General features: G+C 36.7%; 1 protein-coding gene across 1 annotated transcript in view; it reads right to left on the bottom strand.

Annotated features, from left to right (window-relative positions):
• Satb2 (SATB homeobox 2) overlaps positions 1–25,359 on the bottom strand; it is a 181,600-nt gene that overhangs the window by 150,942 nt on the left and 5,299 nt on the right. The window contains exon 3 of the mRNA XM_090354561.1: positions 6,694–6,870. Coding sequence (XP_090210687.1) covers positions 6,694–6,870 — 177 coding nt within the window. The remainder of the gene's footprint in view (positions 1–6,693; positions 6,871–25,359) is intronic.

Here is a 25,359-nt window from a genome sequence, read left to right on the forward strand (position 1 = left end):
CACGAAGACCCGGGTTCGATTCCTTGGTACCACATACTTAGAAAAAGCCAGAAGTGATGCTGAGGCTCAAGTGGTAGAGTTCTAGCCTTGAGAAAGTCCAAGGACAGTGCTCAGGCCCTGAGCTTAAGCCCAAGACTGGCAAAAAAAAAAAAAGAAGTAATGTACTCACTACCATACAAATGTAACTCCTTTATATAACACCCTAACAAGAAAGTAAGATGACAAAGATAAAAAAAAATAAATTTTAGAATGCTTTAAGACAAACCCATATAATCAAAACAAATTAACGAAGACAAGAATCAAATACAACTTAGGACTTATATGACACTAGATTTAAGTAAACACTAAAGAAAAGTACAAAATAGCTAGAAAAATTTGAAAGTTCATCAAATATTTCACAAAATTAAAGCAGCATCTTTTTTTTGCCATTCATGGGGCTTGAACTCAAGGCCTGAGCACTGTCTTTGGACTTTTCTCAGGTCTAGAGTTCTACCACTTTGAGTCACAGCACCATTTCCAGATTTTTTTTTCTCTGTATGTGGTCCCCAGGAATTGAACCTGGGCCTTCATGCATGCTAGGCAAGCACTCTACCACTAGGCTAAACGCCTGGTCCCTAAACCAGCATCTTTTTTAAAATAGGTTTCAACCCTATCAGCCACTAATCCCATCCTTGAGTCCTAAAGAAATGAGATGAGAAGAGCTTTATGGATACAAACCAAATCCATAGATGTGCCCGCTCTGAAAACAGAGAAAACCACCTACAGAACTGGTAGATAAACAGTTTGCCTTTAAGAAAGCAAAGTGCATTGCTCACCTTGTCAACTACTTCCAAAAACTGAGAAGAGGAAGAGGATTTCTTGCAAATTTTTTTAGGAATAAAAAAATAACTATTTTGTGATAGCAGCATAAAACTTATTTTTTTAAATTAAGTTGAATATAATTTTATTTTTTTTTTATTTATTGCCAGTTCTGGGCTTGAGCTCAGGGCCTGAGCACTGTCCTTGGACTTTCTCAAGGCTAGAGCTCTACCACTTGAGCCTCAGCACCATTTCCGGCTTTTTTCTATGTATGTGGTACCGAGGTATCGAACCCGGGTCTTCGTGCATGCTAGGCAAGCACTTTAACCACTAGGCCAAACTCCCGGCCCCCAGCATAAAACTTATAAACAAATTTTGTATATATATACTTATACTCTCTGAACCTTAACACTTCAGAAATCAAGCTATAGTTCCACGTACTATTCTGGGGTTTCTTTGTGTTGTTTGGTCCCAGGGTCCTAGGGTTTGAACCCAGGGCCCTGTATTGGCTAAGCAGGGAGGTGCTCTGCTACTTGCTCTAGGCCCTCTGTCCAGCCCTTCTTGTTGTAGCTAGCTGTTTTGTCTCTTTCTGTGTCTGAAGCCAGCCTCAGACTAGATTCTCCTACTTCCATCTCCTGAGCTCGAGGATCATGGCGATAAAAAGCCAACACGCCACCTCTGTTTGTGAGACTCGCTAACTTTATTGACCAGGCTGGCCTTGAACCATGATTTTCTTCACTTTCTCTCTCCCATATAGCTAGGATTACAGAAGTAACCCACCATAGCTCACTCTTTAAGTTTTTCACGTATAATTGAATTATAAAATATAAAAAAAATGTAAGCTCTATAAAAGCAGGATTTTTTTTTCCAGTTCTTCCTAAAGTTAGGATATCTAGCTTATACAAGGTCCTGGATTTGATGCCCAGTACTACAAAAACAGAGATTTGAAAATTTTTAAAAAAAATGTTTACCTAGTGATATGCTTGGCCTTCATTTCAGGACTCATTTTGATCTCATAAACAAGAACTGTATATTTGAAATACTAAAGCTACTACAGACCCTTTATTTTAGAAGTTAGATTCAATAGACAATAATTCGGTAAGGTTTAGGTATTTGTTTTTAATGAAGTCTGTCTTAATTACCTTGAAAAAGTACCTATTTACATTTCATCATGGAAATCAAAGAGAAAAAATAATACATAGTTCATATATAGAGCATATGTATCACATACATATTTTGAACAAACAGCTTATTCAAGACAGTTCTGTCTTTTAAGGTTTACGTCAAATAGTAAAAAATAAAACTTAAATAATAAGTGGCACCTGTCCCAGTGTGTTCACAAGCATTTCTGTGGTGAACCTCCCTAACCTGAGTTAGATCAAAAGGTTTCAATTCTTAGCTCTTTCATTCTTAGCCTGTGCACTTGAAAAGTCATTTTTCCTCTTTCTCTGCCTGTTTCTCTACCATCAAATGAGAATTAACAAAAAAAGAAGAGTGCCTAATGTACAGTAAGTGCTCCAATGGTTGCCTGGTACAACTAAAACTCTGAGAATTCGCTTGGCTTACACATTATAGACACTGATTCTTTCCTCACCTTTATCTTTTATGATAAACAACAGAAATGCACCTAAGTCCTAAGTTTCCACCTGGGTGGATAAAACAGGATTGATGGACAATGTGATCTACTTACAAAATGTAAGAGGAAGGGAGAAATAACTAACTTCTCACTTTATTCACAGGACCTAGAAAATAGAGTTTGATACTTATAATTTTTTTCTGATTAAGAAAAACTTGTACCACCGACCCTGCTGATATTTTAATATATTTCTTTTGTCTTTCTTCTGTGCCACAGACATGGGACTTTAAATAATTGAGGTTATTCAGCACCCTGCCTGATTTGCATAACATTTACAAAATACATTTTCCATGTTATTTTTTAATATTTAAAATTGCTACATAAATGTAATTATTGCAACATAAATCAGAAATGATGATGAGTACACTTTCGGCACATACAATTTTGACACCAAAAATATCCAGCCAGAAAAGATTGTGGTTATTTATTGCTGTGCATGTTTGCTTTAAGTAAAATTCTCTAGTCAAAAATAACTTTTTAATTTATTTGGAAACTTACAGAAAGTAAAAGAGAAATAAAATATGCACTTGCAAATTAAATCCTGTATATACAGTGACGTATCACCTTGCTCTCACAGCTGCCTCCCTAAGTCCAGCACCCATGCTGGCAAGTATGATGAGTAACTACTTAATCAGTGGGTAAGAGAACTTTCTGGATTATGTAGGGAGCCTCAGAATTATTATCAGAAGCCTTATAGAGCCTTACAGGCTAATACTTATAATCCTAGCTACTCAGAAGGCTAAGGTCTGAAGTACCAAGTTTGAAGTTAGCCCAGGTAGAAAAGTCCATGAGATTTTTATCACCAATTAACAACCAAAAAGCCAACAGCTGAGCTGTGGTTCATGCAGTATGGCACCAGTTTTGAGTCAAAAAGCTAGGGGACAGTGCTCAGGTCCTGAATTAAAGCACATTCCCCTCCCCATAGACCCACACACAAAATGATTTTTAAAACTGAAAAAATGTGCTGGCAGCTGGTGGCTCCCATCTGATATTCCTAGCTACTCAGGAAACAGATCTAGGAATTGTAGTTCAAAGCAAGTCTGGGCAGGAAAGTCTGTTAATCACAAAAAGCTGGAAGTAGAGGTGTGGATTGAGTGGTAGACTGTTAGCCTTCAGTTAAAAAGCTCAGAGACAACCACCTAGGCCCTGAGTTCAAGCATCAGGACTGGTGTGTGCACATACACACAATTGACAGGATGAAGTGTAGTGAGTTTAAGATTGAGAATAGGGGAATGTGATGTCCCTGCAAATCAGCAGACCTAGGTAATATCCCTTGACTGCAAAACTCCAAATCTTTGCAGAGATGAGGGCTATTACAAAGTATAAGTTGTGCCTACAGTTCATTAGACCTTATTCAACCTTTTCTGAGTAAAGCAAAGAGACTTGGAGCTTTCAGCCTTTTGCATATGTAAAACAGCAGGTCCAATGAACTGCAAGTCATATCCTTGACCATCAGTTAGTGGCATATATATATTTTTTATTACAATATCTTATTCCCTCTTCTCCCTTGGTTTCCAACCTCTGACCTTCAAAAACAGATTACTGTTAACATTGAAAGGATGAGGAGATCCTGAACTCTGTGGTAGAAAGATTTCTATCATCCATTAAGGGTTATAAAGAAAGAAGAGATGGGCAGAAGGGTAGGTGAGAATGTTGAAAAGTGACACTGATCAAGACACACTGTATTTATAAGCTGCTTTGTTGAACAGCAACTTCTTTTACCACTACTTAAAGATAATTTTTAAAAGAACATATTCCAAAAAGAAAGAAAGAAATATTCTTTCTTAATAAAACCTATTCAGGTCACTTGGAGGGAATATCCTTTCAGACAAAATTAATCGACAATCTCATGCTCACAAAAGCATGGGTGCATTCCCTTGTCACTGGGACTTGAGCACCATTCCAAAATAATGACATTGCTCACATATTTTCTCTTTCATAGACAGCCTCAGATATGTCTCCAGTTCAATTACTGAAAACCTTTCCTAGTCATGTCAGAATGAAAAATCATGTTTCAAAAGCTCCGATTTTTTAAAAAAAAGCTCAAGCAACCTGCGAGTTTAGCAGTCAGTTTAAATCTGTCTGACTTTTCCAGCACGGGACGAGGAGATTCAGAACCTTTCCATTGCCACCAGCCTTATAGAAGGGCTTCTGAATGATGTCCCTATCTTGGGGAAATTACAAACCTGAACCAAAAACAAAACATGACAGGAAGAAAACAGCAACACGAATAAAGCTTCAGACCTTACATCTTCAAAAAGTACCTCCCTTCCATTTTCTCTCCCTCTGCTGTTCACCCAGCTTGTCTCATCAAGCATACCATTTTACATGTAACAAACATTCACAAAGCCAACTTCTAATCATTTGAATAACAACAAAGATCTATTACATTTATTCCAAACTAAACAATACCAACTTTTTCAATTTACCCAGCAGCCTAAAACAAAACAAATTGGGGTTTTTTTTTTTTGTTATTGTTATCATTTCTTGCTTTACCTCTGCAAGATTACAGCACTACAGAATCCAGTGATAGAAATCTCTGTTTATAACTGAAGGTCTATCTGCCATCTAGCGCTTCTTAGGATATTACTATGTCACTGCAACTTACAAAGAAAGTATAATACATAGTATTTTTCAAAACCCTTGAGAAAACAAATGATCACTTTTGACTTGTTCCTCATTTAATCCTCCACTGTGGTTGGTATTTATTGCCAGTACCTCATCTCGGGAAGTGGAACACGGTTCACATCACTGAAGGCACGGTGTGGCTCCCCCTTGCAAATTTCCTAAGAGCCCCTTTCCTCAGCGTGTGCCAAGAATCAAATCTTGGCCACTTAGTGCTTCGTGTTCCACATGTGAGCTCAGGATGTGTTCAACAGCCCTGCTAACTGAGATGGATAGCCCTGTCAAACAGGAAGCTGGCACACCAGGATGCAAGCAGTGGGATACAATGACCTTTACATTCAGAGAAAAACATCCCTAAAATGGCATGAAAAGTTTCTGAGAACAGAGGGAGAGGGGGTTCTTTTATTTCATTTATGCACATAGCATGAAATAAAATCAATGGCATTCAGTATGCAATTTGTTTAGGATCAAATCCTGAATCCTTCACACAAGGAAGAAAGTTGTTGAGGAAAGGAAATGAATCATCCTTTATCACACTCTTTTGAAAGCACTAACTCTATAGCTCAGCTGTATCACTGTATCCAGACCCACCAAGAGTTTAGATGCAGACTACACTTGGAGTCGGGGTGACATGCAGGGTAACACGATTAAATTCAATGTCATTGGTTACTATGCCTGTAATTCACCAAGCTCCTTTAATCAGAACAAATGATGCTTTGACTGACAGTCCTTGGGAATGATATGAAGAGGGACTCAAAAATAGCAAACATTCTTAATACCTATAGTAATGCTGAGAAAATATTGTAAATAGGAAATTAATATATAAAATAAAATGTATATATGTAAGTTACATATTTCCTGTAGTTATAAGTACAATCACACACTATACAATTCAATCATTTCAGCTGGAAAGCAAGGATAATAAGTCCTGGGTAAAAATATTACCATTATTCAAGGTTTGGGGGCTGTTTGTGTGATTTGTTTTGTCAGTTCTTTGGCATAAAAGAACAATGGCCTATGCTTCAGAATAAAACAAGAGGCACTCACAATGAGTTCCCCAGTATTATACACTGAAATAATGATGCAATTTTAGTAGTTAATTAAATAGGTAAAAGGAAGTGATTACAAACACATACTTATTTTTTTTTCATGAATGGACCACATCAAAACCAAAGAACAGTTTTCAAAGATACAAAAGACTAAGGTGCATCCATTTATCCATTTAATTAAAAACTGATCATAAACTGCAGAAGGCAGAGGACCAAAGCAATAAAAAAATTAGAAAGCAAAATCTATAGGATTCATGCATGAAGGTTTAGACAAATTGGAAGTCAAAAATCTCAGCACTGGCCCTGAGAACATGAATTTGCTCCCTTAAAGAAAAAAAAAGAAACAAAATTATTAAAGGGAAAAAAAAAAAACAGTTTTGGTGTCTCTGCAGGTACTGATCAAATGTTTCCCACAACAAGAAGAAATCAGGCTCCACAAGACACGTCCTATTACTTACTGTTTGAGAAAAATGCTAAACCTGACAATTCTCTTACAAGCCTTGCTTGGGAAACTATTTCCCTGAAGCTGCTCTTCTTTAAATCATAGGGGGCTTAGAGAAGACAGAAGGGGAGATGTCTGAATACCTTGGGCTTGAGCTGCAGAGCTGTGAGAATACCCCAGGGCCAGGAGCGCCGTCTCCACCAGCTGGCTGAAAAGCACATCCTTCCTCACCAAGACGAACTCAGCATGTTCTTCTCTGTTGTCATATTCAAGAGAGCCGTCCAACTGTTCCACCACACAAAAGACAGGAATCATCAAACCTGGAGGGATAGGATTCAAGAGCAAAACACAAGCATTACCAAGCAGATCTGAGTCCTCACAATGAAAAGAGAAGAGACAGTTACAAAAGTCACTCATCTCTGATCAGCAGCAGTCTTTAGACTAAACAGGCCTCTTAGTCCTAGGAGCCTAATGGAAAGCTGGGGGTTTTCCCTTCCTATTATCACTGTCAGACTACAGCAGAAGCACTGGTGGCTGTGGCAGAAGCCCTTAGATTCTGGTGTCCTACTCTTAGCATCTCAGTGAAGTCAAGGTGATCTTACAGACCCTAGAATCTTCTTTGCTATTCTTTGCTCATTACTGACGATTTGCTACTGCTGTCACTATTAGCATTTTCCAACCACATTTACTTGTATTTCAAAGTTTCTTTTTTAAAGACACAAGGGGAAAAGGAGACGGTGTTATATTCCAAGGCCTTAGGTGTGGTATGGATATGTGTAAGAAAGTCAACATAAATTTATAAGAAATCCCTCTTACAGGCTTAAAAAAAAATCCTGGCTGAAAATACTCAGATTGTACAGGTCTTAACTAACATTAAACTTTTATAAAGTATGTATCAAATATAAAATTTCCTTTAGAATTATTATTTTATATATTAACACCAGTTACAACTGGGAAAAAAAGACTGTTTTTTTCTTATGTTTGCAGAGAAAAGAAGTAAACTACCCTAAAGAATAAAGCAAATTAGTCTAGTTGAAAAATCTGTTGAAATCTGTTGTCACTGAAATATTTCTCTGCTTTGTATCAAAGTGTGAAAAGCTAAAAAATGTTTAATTCACCAAACAGTTTTAAAATGTTTTTTTTTATTTTTTTAAAAAAAATGTCATACAGGCATTTGTATCTAAACATAGCAAAAGCAGAAGAAGATCAAAAGTTTTACCAACATATAAGTAATAAATATGGAGTCTGTTCTATGTAATTCCCACAAATTATTATGTTACAGAATAAGAATATACTCTGGGTCTTCTCTGTATACAAATAAATCAAATGTTATAAAGGATGAGTGGGTAAGAGGAGAAGAGAGAGGGGCAGGTGGAGCAGGTGTGGTGGTCATGGTGAAAGCCTTGAAATGACAGTGAAGGGTCCTCCTGATACATAGGACTTTTGCAGAAGCCCCTCCCTGACGCCTGACCCCAGACAGCTCCTGACTCATTCTGATGTACAGGACAGAGGGTGGGAGCAGACACCGATGGGTTTTTGTTCTAAAGATAATACAATGGTGCAACTGGTTCCCATGTGCTAATTATTATTATTAAAGATAATAAGTATTGGGTGTAATTATTAAATGTAATCATTATTAACACTAATAATACTCATTAAGAATTGTTATCATTAAAGATCATAGTAAGTATTATTAAGACTGCAGAACACACTAACAAGTCTTACCATACTATACTTGAGACAACTATTGACTCAATGTCCACCTTGAGAATAACAAGGCAACATTATTGTCTACAGTAAATGTATTACCCATGGGGTAGATTTAAAGAAAATATGAAGTAACAGTGAAACAGGCCAATTTTTAGGCAAAGGAAAGGAATTAACCTGCCACACAATGCTTTATAAAATGTAATATTTCATTATGACCATCACTGACATATGAAGTATTTCTTTATTTGTAGTGAATTTATTCCCAAATGTGACTATAGCACATACAAAATAATAAAAATTAAATTTGTCTCCCCCCCACACACAGAGATTATTCCTGTAATCATTTATTTTCCCAGCCTTCATTCCAGGTGTCAGGAATCACCCATGTCTCCAGAAACACAAGTAAGAACAAGTATGCTGTGGTTCCTGAACTCCATGTGGCCACATGCTTTATAAAATCTTCCTGAACAACCATAACACTATTTTATAAGATTCATTCATAAAAGACCTTTTCCCTAGGAGGAAAAGCCCCTATTTAGATGCTTCAATTCTTCCATACTGGAATATGAGCTTGTTCCAAAGCAGCAGGCTGATTTCAGTGATTTAAGCATATGCAGACAGAGGCCCACATAGCCAGTGGGGCCAAAACACCTGTGTATACCCAAGTTTCAATGCTGATCATCCAGGTGCCATCCCCAATGTCAACATCTGAGTGTCACACATCTGAGAATCACAGATAAGACCTTTAAATGAATCCACTTGCTCCATAAGCTATCATGTGCCCATTACTTAGGCACCATAAATCTTTCTCAAGTCTATTATCAACTGAAAAAAACTCAAGACCTTACTAACTGTTAAAGATAATAATTTACTAACAGTTCTATCAATTAGATATGAAATACAACATAAAAACTCAGGGATCTATTTATTCATGTAGGGAATTGTGGTTTACAACTCTTAATAGGTAAGGTATTTCCTAAGCATTTTAGCTCAATAATTGAAGGAAGCAACTGTTAGTTGACACAAGAGCAATAACTCCTTACAGCCAAAAAGCAAGCACCACCACCACCACCACCTGACAGCCATCACCTAATTTGTTTTTTTTTTTAAAGAGACTTCAGAATCATGTACACAGTAAAACAATACTAACTAGGAATGTATAATACAGGAGTATTCTGAAGCATATATGTCTGAGACACTTCAGAATATGACAATAGGGCTGACACTCAGGAGACTGAGGCCAGAGGACTTCAAGTTCCAGACTAGACCAGGCTACATAGTAAGACATTGTCTCAAAAGACAAATCATAAAAAAAAATCATAAAAAAAGACAAATCATAATAGGTTACATAGCCATACATACACATATATATGTACATATACACATACATTTACAGATATAATCATATATATATGTGTGTGTGTGTATATATATATATATATATCTTGTTAACTGGAGCCTGAGCTGGCTTTGAACTGGACCCTCAGATCTCAGCCTCTTGAGTAACTAATGCTACAGGAATGAGCCACCAGCATCTGGCATCATTTTTCTAGGGGTTATATTTAAACCCTTAGAAGGGGAAAAAGCACCTTCTTACTAGAATCTTATCAGTGCAAACAATGATAATTTTACAATAAAATTCAGTTTTTAACAAACAAGAGAAAGACAAGAGAAATAGAAGCAATTACTAGTGACAATGAAAAGAGAAATAAATACAGCAAAAACAATGCAATGAGGTCAAGGGTAGAAAGAGGAAAATTAAGGCACTGCTTTGTAAAGCCTTTAAAATAGGACACCCTAAGGTAAACAAGGTAAAATATACACCCCCCCCCAAAGAATTGTTCATCCATTAAGTCCTACCACTCTCCTTAAGCAAATGGGGAGAAAAAGAAATGAAAGCGGGAGGAAACAAGGAAGGGAGAAGGGAGAAAAAATAGATGGAATGCTACAGAGGATGTTTAGAAAGTACTTGAAAGAATAATTTAAAATTGGAAAGATTCAAAGACAAATTTCAGTAAAAGAATAGCAGTTTGGAAAACTAAATGCATCTACAACAAACTGAAAAATGATGAAGAAACAGAGGACAGAAACATTGTGTGATTCTTGACCTGTGTATTTTGAGCTTATGGCATCATTTTTCTTTTATTGTAACAGAACAATCTCCAGATGATCAAGTGGAGAACTTTGGACCTTTTCATCATAAGCCTGGTTAAGCCTTTTACAATTGTAGGGGTAGACAGGTAGTTTAATTAGAAGACAGGCACTCAGTTTCCAGACATTTGTTCAGAATCAAGACTTGTTATGACAACCAGGATATATGGGGACTTCTGTAGTCACAAAAGTGAAAAAAGCTTATAATCCTCTCCATTAGAAAAATACTTCCCCCCCCCCACATGCTGTCATTAGTGGTGATGCTGAAATTTTCATTTTCATTATACTATTTCTGAAAAAGTGTATAGAACTATAAAGAGCCGTTGATATTGCCTCTTCCCAGAAGCCTGGGCGTTGGCTGGTTACAGGTGATGAAGGCAGACAACCCTTGGGTCCTGCCTGTCACTGTCACTCCTGACCTTTGTAAGTAGTAAGGAAAAACTATCTGGTCTTTCCAAGTCCCTAACTGTCCCTAGCTAAACCAAAAACAATATATTTCCACATCACAGAGTTTCTATGAGTATTAAACAATGTCACATATCCCAGGTTTTTTATTCATATGGGTTTTTTTGTATTTTAGCTGGGGGAGGGAGATTCATGGGCACTGATCCTGAGCTCTTCAGCTCAAGGCTACCACCCTACCCCTGGGCCTGGGTGTTGTCCCTGAGTTCTTCAGCTCAACACTACCACACTACCCTTGAGCCAAGCCCCATTTCTGGTTTTCTAGAGGTTAATTGGAGATAAGAGTCTCAGACCCTTTTGTGCTTGAGCTGGCTTTGAACCTTGATCCTCAGATCTCAGCCTGCAGAGTAGCTAGGATTATAGGCATGAGTCACCTCACGTAGCTTGATACATACTTCCTAAAGAATGATCCAAGGACCTGTTTAGCAAGCAGGAGGCCCTGAGTTCAAAACCCCAGCATCACTAAAAAAACAAAAAAAGTTAAAAACAAAAATAAAGACTTCAGCCAATAGGATCTATTTGTCTCTTTGGGGGAACAGTATTAATGCTATTTTATAAAGTGGAAAAAGAAAACAAAATTTTCAATGCTTTTTATAAACAATGCTTATGATATTAAAAAGTCTTTCTTTGGAATGAAAAGTATTCTAATAGTTACTGAATGGCCTAATCAGTGAGACTCTAACAATACTAATTATTGAATGAACTATTATATACATAATATTAGCTCAAAGTGCTCAACAAAGAAAAGGTGTTCACAAGCACCGTACTTCATGCTTTCAGTTTGACTGTTGAATACTGTAATCACAACTTGTGGCTACTGAGCTCTGAAAATATGCTTTGGCATAAACTGAGATGCTATATTGGGGTAAAATATATATTTGATTTCAATGATTTAATACTCACATGCAACAAAAAAAATATATCTAATGTTTAAAAATTAGTTGCAATAGAAATAGTTCTGATATGAGTTAAATAAGTTACTGAAATTAATTTCTTGGGTTGACTTATTTTAAATGAAACAACTAGAAAATTTTATTGGCAATTGTATTTCTAGCAATCATCATTACTCTAGCCATCTGCTAAATAACAACAGAAAAAAATAGTTTTTCTCACACAGGACAAACTGATCACCACCTTATTAAGTGACTAATTACATGACTGTATTGTCACTTCTTGGATATTCCTTGGTTGTCTTTCCTCTGTGTCTCAGAACTTAAAGAGACTTGAGAAAGAAAACACTCTTGGTTAAACTTCAAATACACTGTGATTTGCTCTCTGTATCCCCAAACTGTAATTCTACTTTGAACAATATTAATCCAACTTCTTTAATGAGGAAAAAGCCTTTTTCCCTTCCCTTCATTTTAGGTAAGAGTCTTTAACACTAGTTATGAAAGTAACTACAGGAACAAATATATTCTACTATTCTATATGTTTAATTTCAACAATTAAAAAGTAAAAGTTAGCTCATTATCATGAAGTCTCCATGACAGAACTCAACCACTTTCCATTAAAGACAAAATACAACAAGCGGGGCACCAGTGGTTCAGAAGGTTGATATCTCAGGATTACAGTTCAAAGGCAACTGGGACAGGAAAGTCTCTGAGACTCTCATGTTCAATTAACCTCCGAAAAGCAAGAAATGGAGCTGTGGCTCAAGTGGTATAGAAAAAAAAATCTGAGACAGAGCCTTGGCCTTGAGCTCAAGCCTCAGGACAGGCACAAATTAAAGGAAGGGAAAAGGGAAAGGTCCTTAGTATTATACTGATTAGCTTATCATTTACTTTACAGAAGCTTTGTTTTTTTCCTCATATTTACCATGTGATAGGGCTATTATAATTCTCCTTTAACTGAGAGAACTTGAAACTACAGGAGAGTAAATAGAACAGATACAAAAACAAACAAACAAAGGACAAGAAGAGTAGTTCAGGTTACAGCATCTAAATACCATACCTCTCTTTGAAAGATTATACTCCAAAATCCACTCTCAACAGGACTCTCAGGCATTGGCTATTTAGTAAAGGAGTCTTTACTACTTGTTTTGTCCAATGTGTCGTCCGTATTACTTATTACGTAAATTTAGTTTTCAGTACTATCAGACAGCAAGCATAGAGAAAATAAAATAAAAATGAGTTCCTGCTTTTGAGTCACAAAAGAAAGGATCATGCAAATGAGAGAGAAAAAAAAAGCCCAGTCAACCACCTCCCAGATAGCTCCTTTGTCTTCTAAGACCATTTTCTTTCCAGGGACTGCCTCTAGGAAAACCAGAGTCCTTCCCAGAAGATAGCAGTAAGACCTTCCTCAAAGGAAAGACAGAAGGAAACCCATCCACCTTCTCAAGCACAGAACATCCTCTCCCTTCCCCAGGGCCAATAGAATATCTGGTTCTAACATTTGAGAGAGTCCTAGGGCTAAAAGAAGATTACAAATGCTTTGGGCAGAGCCTCTCAGATCTTTGCTTAAAATGAACCTGAAAGAAAATATTACACTCAGCCTCCTCCACAATAAATCAATCCTAGACCAAGCTCTTTAAGAGACAGAAAATTTATTCTATCAGGTGGACTAGAAGAGTCTTCAGAAGACTGAGCGAGGAAGAATTGAAGGACTCTCTTTTCCTATTGAAAATTTACTTGGTGAACAAAATGTTTTACACCAGGTACTGGTGGCTCATGCCTGTAATCCTAGCTATTCAAAGAGGCTCAGATCTGAGGATCACAATTCAAAGCCAGCTGGGTCAGTAATATTCTTATCTCCAATTAATCACACACACACACACACACACACACACACACACACACACACACACACACACACACACAAAGCTCAAATGGTAGAGTGCTAGTCTTGAGCAAAAGGAGCCTGGAGAAAGTACCCAGGACAAGTTCAAGCAACAGGAGCAGCAACAATAAATAGACTAAAATAATATACTTGTCCTATAATGTATTTCTGTTTGTCTCTGTCTGTCTCTCCCTCTTGCAAACACACATCCCTAAGTCAGAGATAAGAACAACAGTAACCCTTTCTTCCTATCTTAAAACAACAAAGGAAAGCTTGCATGCTCAGAATTGGAAAGAGAACGGACAAGCAGGGTATTTCTCAGTCTCCTCCTTGGGGTCCTAGGCAAAATTTCAAAATGGGTTAAATGCCTCTTTCCTACCTTCTCAGGTCCTGTCCCTGCTGCTCTCCTTTCTCAGATACCCAGCCCACTGGACTAGGGCAGCTACAGGCTCCACATTCCACAATGCCTCCTACTCCCTCCTGGGGCTGATCTCAAATTTTTTCAAAGAGATTAATAGATAAAACGTTACTATAAGTTGCTATGGAATGACTGTGTGGTCTCTATCTCACAGTCAAGCTTCACTTAACAATAAGGATATGTTCTAGAAATGCATCTTTAGTTCTTCCTGTATAAACCTCATAGCAAGTATTCAAACAAACTAATACAGCTTACAAAGGCGACTAGGAAATAGCACCATAAGCATTCTGCTGTTAAATCTAAGTATCACTATGTGGAACAGGAAAGTATATTCACTGTAAAAGAATAACATTTTTATCCCAAATAAATTTTCCAAGGAAAGAAATTTCAAATGATGTAATGAAACAAACAGCAAAAATATGCTATTTAATTTGGGGGAAGAAGAAAGTGTAAGTGAATCCCTCCCTGAGGAGTCCAGGAAGCTTTCTCTTTGCAGCTCCTGCATCCAGCTTTCCTCTTTCCCTTTGTTTGTCATCTGTAAGTTCCCTGAAGGACGACTTCCTTCGTTTCTATTAGTGGTTGGGTTTATCCCTAACTCTCACTGTAGAAGAAGCCATGACAGTTGGGATGGCATTATGTCCTGAGTGATTCACAGTGTAAGGGAAGGGTGGATTGAACCACTTGCACAAAAATTTGGTTTTGTGCTTATCCAGGGTAAGTTTTCTGAATAGACTTTCATGGCAAGCTCATTGATGACTCACTCCCTCCATGGGGAGCACAAGAGGGCTGTGGATGGTTTTCAGAAACTATTGTATTCTCAGAATTCCCCCTCTGGGAAAAATCACATACTACTTGGCAATGCTTGAAGCTGATCTTAACATTGAAAGAAAAGAGCAAATAATAAACTTCAGGTAGGAAATAGAGAGTGAACCCCCAAAAGCTTGAAATGAGCCTCAAGTGACAGGAAAGAAGATGGGTCTGGCCTTCATTTCCCATCCCAGGCCAGTCTCTAAGTTAAGATCAAAATTCCACCTGAATTTTACCTGAAGGGTAAAAGACAACCTCAAGGGTATCTAATAGCTCCTCAGCTACAGAATTTCAGTGGCAAAATAAAACTGGACTGGCAGGCCTTCACAGGCACACAGGAATTGCATTGCAGCTCCTTACCTAAACTATAACTCACATGGGTCCCCTTAGAACTTTGGCAAACCTGGCCCACAAGCCTGACCCAAGATACCAAATGCCCTACATCAACAATGCTGGGCCTCTCGCTGGCATGAAGGAGAGCACATGCTTAGGGCCATCTTTACTCTTAACACCCCCACCCATGCTTGGCCTAGAGTAGGTCCTGAATATTGACTCAGTTGAACAACATGCTAATTCCATTCAGACATGAGTCATCATCATTAATTGGTAGAGTCCATTCTGGATTTTTCCCCTAAGATCCCCAGTTATCAAACTTCTCAGCATGACTATGCTGCTCTGGCATTTCATACAGCAGCAGCAAACAAGGGAAGCTTTCTAGGAAAGGATCTGCACAAGTAGATTTAAGAACATGCTCCCCCTTGGGGAAGCTTGCCAGACCACAGGACTATGCATGTCCATGCTGACAGAAATTCCTGGCCTAACAGTGTGCAGCATTGCAGTGGACCGGGCGGGGTATGACTCAAAAAAATTGGCTTACTACATTGCTCTGGGTCCCCACCCCCGGGGTAGGGTCTAGTCAGCAGTCCTGGCCAGGTCCTAAATTGCTGTATCTTTTTAAAAATTTAATAACTACAGAAAGACGAAATGTTTACTGATGCTAGACTTTAAGGACTGGCAAGGTGGCTTAGTGGTAAGAGGGCTTGCCTAGTATGCATGAAGCCCTGGGTTTGATTCCTCAGTACCACATACATAGAAAACGCTGGAAGTGACATTGTGGCTCAAGTGGTAGAATGTGAACCTCGAGCAAAAGAAGCTCAGGCACCAACTGGCAAAAAAATAAAAAAGCAAAAATAAAAGAGTACAAGTCTGGATAGCATAGAATAGTTCAACTTCATGGCATGTCTTAAGGATCCTGAATTCAAAACTAAATTATTAAGACTGTTTGCATAGTGGTTAGAAAGGCACACATCAGTAAATTGAGACAGTGCACTAAGTGACTAAACCATCATGCACAGATACCAGGATTTCTGTCCTGTGTTAAGTAACACTGTATTCTACAGCATAGTTCTTGTTTTGTTTTGTTTGTACCAGAACTATAGCTTAAACTCAGGGCTGGGAGCTGTCCTTTAGCTTTTTCACTCAAGGCTGGCACTCTACCAAATATGCCACAGCTCCACTTCTGGAATATTTTGCTAGTTAACTGGAGGTAAGACTCTCACTGACTTTCTTACCCAAGCTGACTTCAAACCTTAATCCTTAAATCTCAGCCTCCTGAATAGCTAGGATTACAGGTATGAGCCACCAATGCCTAGCTTTAAAAGGATAGTTTAAAAAGTGTATTTATGTGGCTGTGCCTTTACCTCTCCTCTCGGCTCATTCTCATTATTCTCTCCAGAAAAAGCTATTTGCAACTCAGAGTCCCTTAAGCCAAAAAAAGAAGTCAATAATAATAGCCCTGATGTTAACATTTGCTTCATCCTGGATTTTTGATTCATCGTATGTTATTTTATCTAATTCAAACATTTTTTTAAATTCCTGATTAATTTCTCCAGTACAGTATTAGGTCAGGTTAACTGTACTAAGGTTCTCTAGCAAGGAATTAATAAAGGAATCAAGTGCTCGGCTCTCAATAAGACAAGACTACCCAGATTTCTAGTGGGAATATTTCATAGCACAAGCATGTTTTCTTTGGGGAGTTTAACTCACAAAAATTATTAAAAATTGAGATCAAACACTGGTGCAAAGCCTCAAAGGAAATCATACTAGAGTGGAAAGATTTTTATCAAATAAAAAAAAAACCTGAAAGTAAAGTTTTTATAATAAAAACAAAAAAAAGGCTTTTTCCCACCCATGAAGAAAATCCTACTGTTCACTATTTCAGTTTTAAACAGTGAAACATCTGTAGAGATTTAATAGAAGTACAAAAATGATCACTGTGAAATAAAGATATGCAGATTTCATACAGTTGATCTTTAACATAGAGCAGCCCATATACCTTTTCCCAGCCACTGAAATCTCCATTTCTACATCCAACAAACGTGTGCGGATAGGAGACAGTAAATGAGCCCTGGAAGTATTAACATGGGAAGGAGAAAGAGAAAAGAACCGGAGAGAGAATGAGACAGAATGTCAAAATCATAGTGCGTGTTTTCCAAGTCCCTTAGGGAATACTGAGATCTCTGACTTGTAATACATAGGATATTATTATTGTGACTCAGATCGAGTTAATAAAATCCAGCCTACAGTCCAGGGAAATCTGGGTCTGATGGAATATTTCCCAGACAAAGTATTTTAAGTATAGATTTACCTGTGTAATTTTGAGAAATTACTTAAATAAGAAAAGCAGAACGGAGAAGATGAGTATATTATTCATTTTTCATACTATATGACACTAAGACATTCTCTTCTAACTTATATAATTTCCAATATGAAATATTAAATTTAATCTAAAATAAAGGACCTGAAGAAATCACTGCATAAAAATCCACTGAAAACATCTTTATACCCTTACCATAGTTAATCTAAATCTACCTACCACCCGAAGACAAATAGAATGGGATTTTGTGTTTTAGTGAAGTGTTACCAAAGCCTAAACTGATTTTTTTATGAACAAGAAAGTGAGAAATCCTTATCCTGAATGAAACAGAAAATTCTACCTTCTCCCTTCTTCAAAGCAAAAAAAAAAAAAAATCCTAAATGATTACTGTAAAATTTAAAACTGGAGGTAATTCCAGACACATACAATTTAACCTCAGAAACATTTTACTTCCCCTAGACTAGATTCATAGATTCATATATTTTTAAGTCTAAAAAAGTTTCCTAGGCTCAAAGAGAAGCATACAAACGAGCGCTCCCTTCACCCAGCCTCCTGTTTCAAAACAATTCTAATCTTGCACACTGAATCTCTAAACAGGCCAAAGAGAAGTCCAGCACTCCTTTCTTGAATTGCACGTAAAGGATGGAAAGGTTTGTGTAGAACTAACTTAAATGCAAAGGTGCTAGTATGTGGATACCCTCCAAAATGACCCCAGAGATGAGAGCAGTTATGTGATCTTAAAGCCATAGCTGCCTGATCTAGATGAAGATGAAACTACACATAACAGCTCCCAGGAATATAAGTTCATTTCTTTATTTTCTTAACAGAAGTAGGATAGACAAACAGATCTGTTTTGGAGAGCAAGTCTGTGTTTATTGTACATAAGAGGCTGGCTGTGAGGAAGACAGCTTCACTGAGTCACTGTATCAAAGCAGAGGGCGGCATCTCAGAAGCCCTTCCTTGGTGAAGAAAGGAACTGTCTCCCTCAACCTCACTTTCAATCTATATACATCAATCTTCAATATAATTATGTTTGACAGAATATAAGCTCTTGGCAGTTAACTTGTTTACAATAAATGTTTCGTTTGGGTACACGGACTGCATTTCAGCCTTACAAATATCAAACACAACCCTACAACAGTCCCATTATGAGGCTGAGAATTATTTTGCTATAAATCTTTTTATTGGGGTCTGAGGGAATTACTTTGCAGCTTGTTTTCCACTAACCACTGGGATCAGTGTGAAAAGGAGTACATTTATACTCTAACACTGTACTAATTGGAATTCTATACATTTCCACAGCAGAGTATTCAGCATCAGTCCTGAACATAAGATGCTCTCCTGTTTTGCTGCAGTGGCAAAAAAGACACATGGAACAAAATAGTTGTTAGTAAAAATCATGGCATTCCCTACAGTTTTCCCTCCCCCTCCTCAAAGTCTCTTGGGAACTAATGATCATTGTGTCAACATTGGCAGATTTTCAATAGTAAGCTTCAGTTGGGGTGGCGTGGGCGAGGGGTGACAAGTTAGCCATAAAAATGTGCTCAAGGCACAAAGAATGAGCTATAAGAATAAGCTTGTAAATAGAGTTCATTTCACTGAATTTTACCTATCGATTCATTTCAGGAAAAAAAACCAAAAACATCAGGGTCATCATATTCCCCCCCTGTAAAGTAGCTTGATCTGGATCTTAAATGGATAACAACTTTCCCACTTAGAGAACACTTTGTTCTTCTACTTTTCTTGTCTTCTAATACCACATTTGCCAAACCTAAAGGACAAGATCTGTGTGAAGACACTCTATATCTTCTGGATGATGGGGCTTCACCAGGCACTGCTCATTTCTCAAGGAGGGCGCTTCCACCAATGTTCTAAACACTTGCTCTTTACAGAAGAGCCATGTATCCCTGCGGGATTTCCTTGCTTTTTTGTTTGTTTGTAATTTTGCAGTTAGTACATATCAGGTTCCTATACTAAGTCTACTTTATGTACTTATTATTATATTTTTTTAAACTTGCCTTCAGTATTTACAGAAAGTATGCTTTCCAAAATAACCCAAAGTGGAAAATTTGGTCACTTTATACTGAGATTCCAGTTCCTTTCCTTCTGGTCAAGGTTATAATTACAGGTGACACTAATAAGAATAAATAATATTTTATGCCTCTCACTTTCTAGTAAAAATGACAAATCATTGGCTTACAAGTTAAGGGTCATTAAAAATAATTTTACCTAAAAAAGAAAAATACTTCATTATATTATCACACCTCACGGATCTTTCTTGTTAGTATCCGAAAAAGTCCCACTAGCTTTAATATGAACTAATGGAAAATTGCTAAATTCACCTAAAATAGTCATGCCTTTTTAAAAAATAAAGATGCCTTTTTAAAACCTTAACTATTTAATTGCTATTTACTCTGGGTGGTAGGGACATGGAGAAGGTAATCTGATGGAATAGAAAGTTTTCTTTTACTGTATAACAAAAATGCCCTCCAAGGCAAAAAGACACTATGCCAACTTCTACCCAGAATTAATATTTAGGTTTAAATTGTAAAGTCCACAAAAAACAGAACCACTAATAGACCCTTAGCTCAGTGGCATTCGTCAACATAGTTAAGTTATGTAAATGTTAAAGCTGAAAAAATTCTTTGCTGACAAAAGTATTTTAATGAGGGCACTATTAACTGGACTTCTGGACTGAATAAAAAAAAAAGTTAAGTCCTTCATTTTGCCACCTACCAAGAAGTATTATACCCAAGAAAAATCTTAGAAGCAGATCAAAGAAATTGTCTCCTCTAAGTCTATATTAACTGAGCCCAAGCTAGGGCTCTGACTTTACTTTGGCCATGCAGTTAGTGCTCCATGATAAGCAGAGACTGAATTCCATCACTCTCACTAAGCTTTAAGAAGCTCCCAGTATCTAAAATCGAGTGACAAATACAGCCCAAGGATCCTCCCTCTGGGGAAAGAAAGCTGGAGGTCCCATAGAAAGGATTTGGGATGTAATATTAGGCTCAAAGACTGTTGATTAGAACCAGATCCTCTGTACCCAAGTGACAAGCCATGTCATTCACCTGAGTACAAATCCAGTGATGTTCACACATGGAAATTCAAGTGCCCCCACAGACTTATGAATACTAAGGAAATGTAGGGTGCTGGTTTTTCAGCCTCAACTTTCTTGGCTCTTTAGAGTGATTAAGTCTTTAGGAAGAGGAGGATCATCCCTTCAGGGATCACAGGGAGGACTTTGTCACAAGAGCAGCAGTCCTGACTTCTGACTTCCATTTCCACAAGTGGAAGAAAAGGAGGTAAGGGTGAGTATTCCTCAAGCATAATTTAAGAAACTGTGATATCCTCATAGTACATAAGAAGACAAAGTCAAAGCCTCTTTTAATGACTGGGCAACTATTTCCAATGAGCTTCTCTCTTAACTGTCCAAGGAAGAATGAGAGCCAAATGGTCTCTTTCCCAAAACAGATTTTACCTAATAAACACCACAAAAATAAGAGAAAAGCACTTGGGTTATTCCACATCTTTTCCAAGACTAGAGAAAAAAAAAATGTACATTGTGTGACAGGTCCACCTCATTTTTCTTAATGATGTTTTTATTATTCTTTCACTCAATTAAAGCAGAAATGGATATTGCATCTTCTGACTGTATAATTGTTATTGTAATCTGTTTTCGATCACTGCTTGGGAAATGGGTCCAAAGCAACATAAACTCTCCAGTGCCTCAGAAGACAAGTCATTTTCTTTTAGTACAACACTTATCGAGACATTTATCATGCTGCTCTGTTATCATCTTTGGATTATGACAAAAGAAAGTTTTTGTTCTGTTAACCATGTAATAATAATAATATTCTTATAACACTTTTGATATGAATTTGTTGAATAAGCTACTAAATATGTCAAGTTTACCTTTCCTTGGGTACATAAATACTTGAAATTAAAACAACGCTCTTGTAACAGAGGCATAACCAGGGAATCTAAAAATATGGTTAGTTTTACTGTATGCAATCAATCATTTCTCAGGAGTTTTGGGTATGACACTTAACCCAATTTTATCTCTTTGCAAAGGAAATATTTTCTTCTGCTAAAGAAGTCACAATCACTATTTAATGAAATGGATGACTTGCTTTCTAATCAAATATAAAATGAAAAGGAGATTTTTTTTAAGGACTAGATAACTGTGGTAAACATGAAATTTAAGTTTTCCTACAAAAATAAAAATGCTTCTAAATCACCTCTGTCAGACTTACGTGTTGTAAAAATGTTTGCTCCCACTAAAGCCTATTTCTTCTGTGTCTGTGCAAGTTTTCAAAGGAAACAAAGACTCTGGATTCTGTTCATTTCAGGAAGTCTGCAGCCATCAGTGGGCACTACACCGTCACTCTAGTGCGGACGATATTCATTTTTTATAAATAGTAACTTACAGGGCTTTCCCTTCACGTCTGACCTTTGTTGATACATTACACCACAGTTTAGTAACCAACCCGTGCTAGGACACAACTCCACTCACCGAGAAAGCCACTAGTAAAGGAAAGAATTCATTCAGCCTGATACACTAGCATATGCCAACAGTATCGGAATCAACCAAAATTGAAATATACTTCCCCTCAGGATTTTTCATTATTGTAATAGATTATAACCACGGTTGCTATATACTAACACTTAAAATTTCTACATTTCTATTAATTCTTTTCTTTTTGCATTTTAAGCATCTGTTTAAAACAAAAATATCTACTAGGTTTTCTTTTCATTTTCTTTTTCTTTTTTTTTTTTGTTTTAAAGGTATAAGCATCAATTTAAGAGAAAAAAATAGCATGCCATCTACCCAATCACTATAATTATATAGCTAAGGCACATTTATACATAATATGTCTTCCTACCAATTTTTTTAACTCTAGAATTAAGTAAAACTTTGCAAATATGGTCAAAAGGCACAAGTCCTACAAGGCAGTTTCTAATGCCTTTCACTGACACTTAATTATACTGATTTCACCACAAATGTTAAATTACTTGCTGTTAAAGCAGCAAAACAGTTCTGTTAATTGAAAAAAAATTATATAGACACAGCTCTATGATTTTGAAAACTCTATCAAGAAACATTTTTTACAATAACACTGCAACATGTCATGCTCTGGGGCTTCCTTCCATGTAAAAGAAGAATATAAACATTTTGTTGTCCAAGCTCAGCAAAGGAAGCAGCATAACTTCAAAAAATGGAAAAGAGCACACACTATTGGGCTACATCTGTGTCTTTTGTGTTTGTGTTTGTCTTTATCTGTGGGTCTTTGGTTGGCTTTGTTTTAATTCATACTTCAATCCCACTCAGGGTGTTTACTTTGAAGTATCTATCACATTATCCTTAAGCACTAGGATGATAAAGATCCATTTGTATATAAAGATTCACTTGTAACCCAAGACATTTTCAAACCTCTACTGAACTTTATTTTAAAGAAACCCACAACTCTCCTTGCTAGCACCCTAAATTCAGGCTGGAAAGCAGTGGTGATTTGAAATGAGAACAGATCTATACAATCTAAGTCAGCAGAGAGGAATCACTGGTTTTCAAATCGCTGTGAAGAAGGAAACTAAAAGGCGAACTCTCTCCATTTTTTTGAGCTAAGCATAAAGGTCCTACTTGAAACCATTTTCAGCTATTTCCTTCTTTTTTTTTTCTTTTCAAAAAATAATGAGTTAAAATGTATGGGTTAGGTCCAACATTTCACGGCTGTTCTTACTCTTGAGGAGAAGGGGGAAAGGGACGCGCTGCCAAAGCTTCTGAAAAGAGAGTTTGGGCTGCTAATTTTCCGTTCACAAAATCTAAATTCTCCTTATGCATCTCACACAACTCATGAAATAATATGAAACAGTATTATATCACTGCAAATTGAGACATTTTTATCAAAATAAAGAGTAGGGATGCCAACATTTCATTTGTCATTTCCCACTTGTCACTTCTCACTGACAAACTGTTACACACACAACTTTTGTCAAATGCTCCATCTTTAAATATGTTCCAAAATGCCATTGTATCTCAGCATTCATGTAAGGAAGATAGTAAAAACTACTATTATTGTACATTAGTTACAAAGGTCTTTTTTTAAGGTTACTTATTAAATTTAAAAATATAAAGGACTCATTACAAGCTATATGCTATGGAGCATGAAGTTTAGTTTCCTGAAATATAACAAACTGTCCAGTTAATAAAACTAATGTGGTAATATTAGCTGGAGGAAACTTTCTACAATGGTGAGTAACCTTTGGTGATTTTGTCTCAACAGAAAACCACTTTAAAAAAAACTCAAGATAATTTTACTAAACGAAGCAAATACAATTTGGAAATTTAACTCTATTAATCTTATATGTCTTTTCAATATATCGATATAAACTGTTTCTATACTACTTTTTTTAAGAAAAGGAAGATTTTAAGTTATCCGAAGTGAATTGTCAGTCTGCATTTCTTACTATTTTGTCAGCTGTACACCAAAGTCTAGTCTTACCTGAAACAAAACTGATTTCCTTATCTTTAAAATGACTCAAATCACTATTCCTCGTATGTAATACAATAATTTTTAGGCTATTTTCCTTCCCTACAAAGATAAGCAGTCTAAAACTTTTTAAGAAAAAAGAAGCAGCAAAAAGGATAGATGTACAGATTCTACTGCTTAAACTGCAGAACAATGATGATATTACTTATTTTCTTTAGGGGCTAAAAACAGATGTCTTAAAAGATATCTCTGTAGTTAAACGCCACACACACACACACACACACACACACACACACACACACTGAGGATCTTGAATGTATAATGGTCAGTGGGTTTCTGCTGATGGAACATAAGACTTCCAAAATTGCTTGAAACACCAAATTATGCTTAGGACTTTGAGGGGCGGATACCCTATGTTCTGTTTAATGTGTATGTTCCATTGCATATATTTTTTTAACCAAGTATATCTTTATTTTAATAACAGGCCTAAAGGACTAAAAACACTTTAGAGAAGGGCTATTTTTCTACCTCAGCAAAACTACAGAGGACATGCTGGATGGTTGGATGACCCCAGAGCCTAAATTCACTCTATTTAAAAGACTTTAAACCTTTAAATTAAAAAAAAAAAATATGGACTGGAAAGGAAAGTTTTTCTCTTCTGAAGCAATATGAGTCCTTCCTACAAATAAGATGATATCCATCCTAAGAAATAGAGTGTTCTACCTTTTCTTTAATTACAATTATATTTCTAAATTTCTAAGTACCTTTAACGTTTCCATGTATAAATATCTATAGTCTTTCGTATCTGCGCTCCTTTCAGAAAGTGAAATGTGTCTCTATTACTGCTAATGCAGTATCTACACCTGACCTGAACCACCTCTCTTTTCCTCATAATCAAAAAGGAAATGTTCCACATGTAGACAATTAAACTAACTGTTGTTGTAGGCAATGCTTAGCTTCAAATGAGGCCCTGCCTAAGTCTTGATCACATTTGCTTCCCTATTGAATACATCAGAGTGTGCTACATAATGATTTTTCCCCCTTGCAATAAAATGGTTATGTTCATGAAAGGGCTGCTAGGGAGCAAGAAGAACTGATTTTACTTTGGTGGACTAGCTATTAGATAACTTGGACTTCAATAAGATCAAATGGGGTTATTTGTAAACAATGCGTTTGCAAAGATAAGCAAATGTTTTCCAAAAAAGAGCAGGTAGCCCTGTAAGAGAGTTTCAAAGTTTAAATATTTTTCCCTAAAAATCTAGAACATTTAACACTCCTCTCCCCCCTCAAAAAAATCATAAAAATTCATAGGAAAGTGAAAAATATCAAAAAGATTTCT

Source organism: Megascapheus bottae, chromosome 21 (assembly GCF_031878675.1).
Source record: "Megascapheus bottae isolate mThoBot1 chromosome 21, mThoBot2.hap1, whole genome shotgun sequence".
NCBI lineage: Eukaryota > Metazoa > Chordata > Mammalia > Rodentia > Geomyidae > Megascapheus > Megascapheus bottae.